This window comes from Cyprinodon tularosa, unplaced genomic scaffold (assembly GCF_016077235.1).
Source record: "Cyprinodon tularosa strain WSP-4 unplaced genomic scaffold, ASM1607723v1 ctg1318, whole genome shotgun sequence".
Lineage (NCBI taxonomy): Eukaryota > Metazoa > Chordata > Actinopteri > Cyprinodontiformes > Cyprinodontidae > Cyprinodon > Cyprinodon tularosa.
This window is the reverse complement of record NW_024038135.1, coordinates 26,528-35,592: the sequence shown is the minus strand read 5'-3', so window position 1 is coordinate 35,592 and position 9,065 is coordinate 26,528. Positions and strand designations below refer to the sequence as shown.

Below are 9,065 nucleotides of genomic sequence, written 5' to 3'. Positions count from 1 at the left end.
GCCAGTTTAATATTAACCATGCTTGTGTATTTTATAAGTAAATTGTTTCCTTTATTAACTCTTCCATTACTATATGAATCCTTAAAAAGAAAGGAAAAAATAATGTGTTCCTTTTTAACATTGATAGACCAGTCCATCACATCAGGATGCGTAAATGCTTGGATAACGAGAATGCAAAGAGTAAACGCTCTTCTTCTTTTCAAGCCATTGCAGATGAACATCGTTTGACTGGGAGGGCTAATTGATGTAATCTTGAGAAAGGTCTTAAAATAGCGTCTTGCATAACACCAGAAAGCTGTTATGCAAGATGCCACTCTGCCAGTCCTAAATATAATGATTTATATCTGAACATGGACATTTAAATTTACCCTCCATGGACATTTTTATCTCATGTCTTACAAGGTGTGCAACGTAACCAAGATCCAGCGTGCATCTGCTGAATACGGCTTGTAAATACTTTAGTGACCAGCTAGAACATGTTTCCATCTTTCTTGGAAATGAAACTTTGGGAAACTTCTTATTAAAAGGAAGCTTTTAAAATAACTTTTGTTTCGATTCTTTTTGCAAACTTTTTATTTTTCATATATGTTTTTTCTAATTTTATTTTCAAAAACAGTTTTTTACAATTTTATATCAAATTTTATTGTTTAGTTGTTTTTTCAGATTGAATTTTAAGAGTTGCATCTTTTTAGATAATATTTTACACATCACATCCACTATAGTTATGGGAGCGGCATGGAGTGAGACGATACAGTTTCATTGGTCAATGTGTTCATGAAGCATTGGTCATTCTCAAAATAATGCAATCTGTTAAAACCTGAATAAAAAAACCTGAAGAAAAAAAAGCTTAAAATATAAAATTTCATAAAATATAAAATATGTTGAAAAAAGAATTCAGAAAAAAAACAACACAGCTACTCTAAAAAACATTTTTTTATGGATTACAATTATTACAAATTCTGTTTGCAAGATGTCTTCTTTTCTTGCAACAATAATGGAACAAAATTCACGCCATAAACGCTCAGCTTTTACTTTGTAGAAAGAAGAGAAAATCTGAACAAAGAATTAATCACCTTTATCACTATTAAAATTTCCATAACACTGCAACTGATATAGCGTTCCACTTGACCACAGTCAATCTTTGTAATAATAAAAAGTAATTTTGTAATTTATTATTTACAAAAAGCCATTAGAGTAGATTCAATTCCAATGTCAGAAAAAGAGTTGAGTTTCAGGCTTTATACAGAAGCCCAATAAAACTGTGTTTTTATTTAGAGAGCAAATAGAAATGAATGGGGGTTGTTAAGCTTCTTTCTTAGCCTGCAGTGCCCCATACCTGTCTATGTCTCTGAAAGGGGGGGTTGTTAAAGGAAATTGTTGGTCTGGCTGAATAGGGGAGGTCTTCTGTTCCCCTGTAAAGGGGTTGGGGTTGCGATGATAGCCCGTTCCTCCGTTTTAATTGTTTCATTTGGTTTTCAAAGCAAAAACCAGGCCTTGTAGGTCCACTCTATAAAGCTTCAACACTGTTTCTAACATTTGAACTGAAAAAGCTTCCTGGATGGGAAGAGAAACGTCTTCCAACCTGGAAACAAAGTCCTGTGGATTCATTTTTTTAAACTTTTTTGGCATGTGCAATTTAGCGCTCCTTTTTCAGGTTCTTTAAGGATCAGGCCCAAAGGGTTTTCAAATGCTTACTTCCATTTATTAATTAAACATGTAAACCTTAAATGAGAACTTCAACACTTGTCTTTTTCACAAGTATGGTTCAAGCATTTAATATTATAAAACAATGATTCCATTCATGGCTCTGTTTTCTAGAGTAGATGGTTGATTACTCCTACTACATCTTGTTTTTCTTAAAGACAGGATGCTGCTTGTTTGAGCTTTATTACAGAACACATTAAACCAGTTACTGTCTTAAGACAAGCTCCTGCCGACCCGTAATGATCACAATACTGTCCACGCTGAGGTGTTAAGTAATCAATGAGGACAAGACTGTTGAAGGTTTTACAGATATGCAACATTTTTCTTCTGGGTCTATGATAATATGGACTGTGATATTAGCTGGGAATGAAAGAACAGCTCTAAAAGTGTGCTGACATTATATATGGAATACTTCCCTCATAGGTAAAAGAAAAGCAGACAAGTTAACAGTTGATAATCAACACCATGAGGAAAAAAATACATTTTGCTTGGAAGATAGAAGATTTTCACTCTAAGGACAGAAAAAAAAAACAATACAGCAATAACGAATATGTTAGTGTTGGGGGGGTTACACTTACCTGATTTCTGTATGCATTTATTAATGAAAATAGTTTTCCTAAAGAGACAGCAAAGCTTTATTCTCTGTAACAACCTTGCTGTAGCACATAGGTTTGAAAAGCAGAGGAGCATTGCTCTGAAAGTAAACAATCTGTTCACCACATGGGGGATTCCATGAAACTGAAATAAAAACCTAATGTACAAAATATTTAACAGGATCACTGTCTAGAATGGGATGTACCTATTCAGATTAAAAGCAATCCATAATAAAAATGTCTGGAATATTCTGTACAATAATTTGCAACAGTGGAAGTCATGTCTTCACCTTCCTTAGCCGTCTAACTGTATGGAGCACAAAGGCAGTCACAGCAATGCTGATAACCCTGAAACCGTTAAATCCAGTTTATATGAGATGGATCTGAGGTCAATTTAATGCTTTCCTTCATTTTTAGCTGCTGATTGGTTTGAGACCGGCAGCTATTTGTTTCACCAGTGCAGAGAAGGAATCCCTGGGAAATGATTATCGTTTATGTTTAGGGTTACCGTACAACTTTCAAAGGTTTATTCCTTTACTTTCTCCTTTTCTACTTTCCATCCACTGTCAAAAGTTTGCTTTTAAACAGCAAATCATATTTTTTTCATTTTTTAAGATAATATCTACTAAGTTCTTTTTTTTTTATTGTGTGGTCAAGATAACAGATTATCAAGATATCCATTCAAACATACACACAATATAAAAATATGAAATCAGAACAGAGATGAGTAGATAGATGAGTTGGCCGGACAGTTTGTCCATTTTTTATGACTGTAGTCGGTCTGTTCACAGTCGCCACCTTTAGCAGACGGTGCCGTTCTCTTGCCGAGCTTTGGGGTGGGTGGATCTGGGTATTGGCTGGACTGAGGGAGCCAGGGTGCAGAAGAATCCCGCGATAAGGGTGAGGCCAAGCCCCCCCCAGGCGCAGAACATTGACCACCCATAGCCATGGCCGATGTCATCAGGAAGGCCATACAAGTAGCGTGGGTAACGGGAGAGCTCAAAGTTAATGCCAGCCACGCAGGTACAGAGGGAGATAATGCAGAAGGTTCCTGGAACAACAGAAGACGAACAAAAGTTGATGTTTAGCAGAGTTATTGAATGTTATTTTTGTGTATTTTTACATTCCTGTCATCTCTGTATACCGTATGCAGAGGCAGAGCCGGCTGGCGAGGGATGGAACACTTAATTGCAGCTGGAGTTTCTAAGCGTTACATATTAAATATATTTAAGTAAATGCTACACACAAAAGACATTCAACTTGTAAAGTTAATAAACAATGCAAAAATAATAAAATAAATTTAAGGTAGGTAAGGTATATGCTACATTTGAAAATAAAAAACTACTTCCCATTAGCCCCCATAGGTTGTTTTTGCTATTTAGGTAGCAGCACAACCAGTGTGAGTTTGTAAAGAGGAGCGTGGACTAATACATTAGATGAGGACCATAGCTTGACCAATGGGCTGCTACAGAAAGCTATGGCAAACTTTTTAAACAGAGCAGTTTGAGCAAACTTTTGCTAAGAGGTGGAGAATAATGGAGACCAAAGGATCATTTTCATTTTAGAACGTCATACACAGGCTTCAGGACACAAATCAACAGTAGAAAAGGTTCAAAATGTGAATTTAGCATAAACTGGGACCTGTTTGGTGAAAGTGTTTATTGATGGATAAATGACTAAATGTAGCGTGAAAACCTGTTGAAGTCTGCAATGCCCATCTCTTGCACGTGCCACTTTTCTTTGCATGCCTCTTTGCTCTGGTGAACTGTAAAGTGCCTTGAGATGACAAAGCAATTTAATGCCACTTATTCTGATGCTCAGGGCCATAGTAATGTTCCTCTGGAAAGCTGGTTTACATGGGAAATGGCTTTCAGTGTTCAAAGAAGTCAGAAAGCTTTTAAAATCTCTTCAAACCCTTTTAAGACTGATAAAGGTCTTGAATGGTTAAGAATTCATTAATCTGGGTTCAGCCTGGACACTTTGTTGGTTATTTTGGTTTTCTCTCTGTAGATCTTATGATTTTAGATATATTTTTACTTTTTTTAATCTCGTCAAGCCTAATATTAAAGCCTGGTTGTTACTAGTTCAATTTAACCGAGCCTCAAAAAACTTTTAACGATCCCAGCTAATTTCTGATTTAACCACAGAAGATTATCTGATAGTAATAAGCCAAACCTTACTGTCCTTAGTAACAAAACCTCCAATTTATGAGAAGTCTGCCTTTTTGTGTTTGACTTGCCATATGGATTCTAAACTTAAAAAGCTCAATCGATACATTTATGATATGGACTATGGAGTGTGTTTTATGCAGATAATAATATTTAAAGGTGCAAGTGGCATTAGAAGGCCTTAGCAGCTCAGCGCCGCTCGGCCTCCTGCGACCATGGAAGCCGCGCACCCCCGCCTCCATGCTTCTTCCCAGAAAGCCGACAAGTTCCACACTTCACCACAAATTGGTACTATGATTACAGCATATCGGGACTTTGGTCAGAAAAGGTTAAACACCATTTAAAAGACAAAAAGTGGTCCTGTGAAGTAAGGAAGCTGAGGCGGAAGCATTTTCTTGGAAGAAATAATTTATTTAATGCACTTTGGAAAGAGAGAGATAGAGGTCTCTCTGACTGAGGCACCTGACACACTCACATTCCCCCAGGGGAACAGACCCACCCCCCTGTATGGAAATCTTTCTCACACTTGAACATTTGGTTATTCCCAAGAAAAAAGACTTCAATTCATCAAGGACATAAATTTTAGCCAGATAAACATTCAGAACAGCTCTCTCGTTCACGGCATGAAGGAGGCTGTGTGAACTCATTCTTATTAGGGGTGGGTATTGCCAAAGAAGTCATGATTCGATTCAAATCACGGTTCACATGCCACGATGCGATTCTATCACAATGCATGAAATATTGCGATGCATCGTGATGCATTGTGATATTTTCACCGAACATTGTTAGAAGAAAATAGAGCCATTACCAGTGGCTGACTGGCTGCGTATGATCTGGATAGTGTTTTCAATCGATACATTGATACAACTGAATTCATACATAGCTGTATTTATTGAAACAACTTTTGGAGGTACTGCCATGAAAAAAAATACTGGACAAAAATATTACTATGACAGGAGTGGACACACTAACAAAAAGTACTTAGGATTTATAAAACTTGAAATAACAAAATAAGGATAATCAGTGCCGTTTACATGGCCTCAGTGGTCCTTTAAACCAATGAAACCAAAACATTCAAATGTATATTTCCCCTTTTGCAAATTACGTGCATCATATCAAATCTGTTTTTAAAGCCAAAATGCATCCAAACATCTGACTTGAAATGTGATGGAGCCGGGCAAATTTTCTCAGTCTCCTCCGTGTTTTGTTTACGAATGACTCGTAGGGATGGACATGGCGCCCATTAACAGCGTAGAGAAGCCTGGCTTCCTTCACAGGCTAAAAGTGTGAGCCGCCGAGTGGAAACACGACAAGCTCTCTCTGAAAAGTTAGATTCTGCTTTGTTTCTTGCAACAACTACAGTCCTTTGGTCCAGTCGATTTCTTCAGCCGTACGTGAGTTTAGTTGCATTATTTCGACATGAACTGGACTCCCAGCAGCAGCTGCTTACAAACCAGCTACTTCCCAGAAGATCAATAAGTTATTAGCTGTTCCATAGATTACATATTTCAGCAAATCAAGCTGTTTTTCTTGCACTTGTACTGAATATATAGGTGTATATTTTTTACCTATAAAAAATCAGTACAATTATTGTTGGGTGAACATCTGTGTTACTTGCACAAGATTTATGATATGCATATTTAAGTTTAATTTATTTTTACAATACGTTTATTGTTGGCTGAACATTTGTTACTTTGCAACTGAATAGAGTAAACCTATTTTAAAACACAAGCATGTAGCTTTTAAATACTTCAAATTAAATCAATTAAAATAGTAATCGTCCAAGATGGCTAAAAAAATTGAGATGTTATTTTTTAGCCATATTGCCCAGCCCTAGGCTGATGATACTCAGCTAGCTATAGCTGTCTATGAATCCTGATGAAACTAACACATTACAAAGAGCAGGGGTCACTAATTAAAAATCAGTGTGGGCCGGAAAAATAAAATTAACAACCACTAAAGGGCCGAGATATTATAATCCATTACTTTAAAAAGCATTTAACACTGAAATAAAATGCAGGCGTTTTTTTTTTGCATCCATGTGAAACACTGACTTTTTAAGTTATAAAAATAAGTGTGTTTTGACATAGAGAACAAATATCTTTTACAGTTCGGTAAGTAGACAATTTCCTGACTTTTAATCCTTTATCTTTCTTCCTTGTTTTCTGTCTTAATGTCGGCAGTGGGCTTTAGGCTGCCCTGCAAGGCTTTAAACCTGGGTTTAAATGGAGACTAAGCCATTCTCAAGCACATATCAAGGAGCTCATTTTGAGCCTGGATCCAGATTTATTTCTGATTCTGTTCATGGGGGAGAATCCTGCTTCACAGCAGCTGGTTGAGCCAAACATCCTCTAAATGTTCAGGGTAATCTTTGAGCACCTTTTCTTTCACCAGTTCACCGCAGTTCTTCCAGCAGTCCACACTTTCTCTGCTTTACCGTTTTACCAGGAGAAGAAGAGCAAGTGAAGTTAGACACTGTCGTCGGACAACATGCGGTAATTAATTTGTAAATGTTTTAAATCAGGTTGGGTCCTGATCAGCCAGCAGGTGGGTCTAGATCCGGACCCTGGTATAGTATACTCTATGACAGAGAGTAAGGTGTGAAAATATTAGCCCCACTTGAACTTTTCCACCTTTTTGTCACATTTCAGGTTTCAAATATAAAGATATAAAAGTGTCATTTTTAGAATAAACAAGTGGGACACAATCAAGAAGTGGAGTAAAATGTATGTGATATTCTACCCTTTTTTAAAATGAAAAACTGAAAAGTGTGGGGTGCAAAATTAACCGGCTCCTTTACTTTTCCTAAACTTGGATCAATGGATCTAATGCTGTAACAGGATAGCCTATACAAACTCTATAGACTTTATACCTTTCCTAATTTTATTTTATATCAAATTAAATAAAGCTGTAAAGCTGACCTCACTTTTCACACTTCATAGTTTATTTCTGACCCTAACCCTAATTCCTTTCCAAATACCTTACCCTAATTTAATACTCCAACCATAATCTCATATTTATTGACTTACCATGATAGTCTAATCATAACCGTAAAGTCAGTTGACTTCTTGCCTAAACCTAATTCAATATATTCAATATATCTAAAAATGACGTCCTATTTCTAAGCCTATTTCTAAATCGTATTTTAACCAAGTATTATCTGAATTATCTACAGCTAAAAATAGTTGTAAACAAAAAACTTAAAAGGACAGAGAGGCTTGGAGCTGGTTAGATGATTGTGATAGCGTTGTGTGTTTGTTTTCCACTCACCTCCCATGAGGAAAAGGAGGCCAGCCACATACTGCATGAGACCTCTTTCCCAGCAACAGCCGAGCAATCCAATAATCCAGCCAAACAAAATGATAGCCACGGCCATGCCCATAAAACCAGCAGTCATCCGCCTCAGGTCTGCAGAGGAACAGAGGGGAAAAGTACCTTTTTGGTTTAACAGAGATTTGCAAAAAGTGCTGCAGCACAGAGACAGTCGGACACACATGCAGAGGATGACCAGTCAGAGCTGAGTTCATTGGAGTCCTTATGAACTGAACATTTATGACAGCATTCAATTTAACTACACATATGTTGCTGAATGTTTCTGAGCGTGGAATTGGTAATACACCTGACATAAAACAGCCGTCTGATTTAGGCTACTGTACAGAGGGAATCTAGCCTGACGTAGTCCTACTCAATTCTAGTCAGAATGAGTCGGATGCTGCTCCATAGAGCTGTGATTATGGGGCGTGTTTCGAACGAACCAGGAAAAAAAATGCCTCTGCACTCAATTGGATAGACCTACAACCAATAAGAGCAACGGAGTGCGTGACGTATGTTAAGCGACGCATAGTTGTTGTCCACAAAAATCAAAGCGTGCAGTTGCACGCCTAGAATAAGAAGATGAGCCTTGATGGCGTTTCTCTGTTCCTCTTTTAAAATTAATTTGCTGTCGATATCTTCTAGAACAGACCTAATAGCAGAATCTACTCACCCAAACTCTCCAGCGGCAGCCATTATTGTCGTCACCCAAGCGCGCTTTGGTCACGTGGTTGATTACTTACTCTTGATCATCTGTCCATCATCGTATAAAGCCCGCCCTGACAATTTGATTGGATCGCCTGACAGTGGGCGATAATACTCGCGCTACTATGGAGCAGAGCCAGACCGAACTTCCCCGAACTCAAACCTTGTGGGCGGGACTAAGTTCGGACTGGCACCCAGGCTAGAGGGAATCTGCACCAGGATACACTTCTCAATCTTCTTCAATGTTTTATAAAATGGACGGTTTTAGTGCTATAGTGTTTAGAGAATTCCCCATTATTTCAAAGTGATATTTAATATTATACCTATGTTCTGGGCCGCTGGAAGTAATTTGGAACAGAGGATGCTGTGAAATTTGTTTCTGGGAAAAAGTCCTATGAGCCTATAGGCCTATTCAAAATAAAATAAATGAATAGATTGAGATTCACTACTTTACTGTCATATACACTTCAGCGCCTGCAACCAGTGTCTGTAACACACAGACATCATCAGTTCTCAGGTGAATATATGCGCTATTAGCTTTTATGTATTTTTTTTACTGTTTTTAAGTCTGCAATTGAAATTG

At 37.6% G+C, this 9,065-nt stretch overlaps 1 protein-coding gene across 2 annotated transcripts in view; it reads right to left on the bottom strand.

The window, feature by feature from the left end:
• Window positions 1–1,678: 1,678 nt before the first annotated feature.
• The window catches only part of tmem178b (transmembrane protein 178B), a 33,683-nt gene continuing 26,296 nt past the window's right edge, over window positions 1,679–9,065 (bottom strand). Inside the window, exons 3-4 of one of the 2 annotated variants that reach the window (XM_038277506.1) lie at window positions 7,736–7,873; window positions 1,679–3,348 (exon numbers count right to left, since the gene is read on the bottom strand). In XM_038277506.1, the coding sequence (XP_038133434.1) occupies window positions 3,098–3,348; window positions 7,736–7,873 (389 nt within the window). In that variant the 3' untranslated portion in view covers window positions 1,679–3,097. The remainder of the gene's footprint in view (window positions 3,349–7,735; window positions 7,874–9,065) is intronic. The other variant, XM_038277505.1, reaches the window with a different exon arrangement.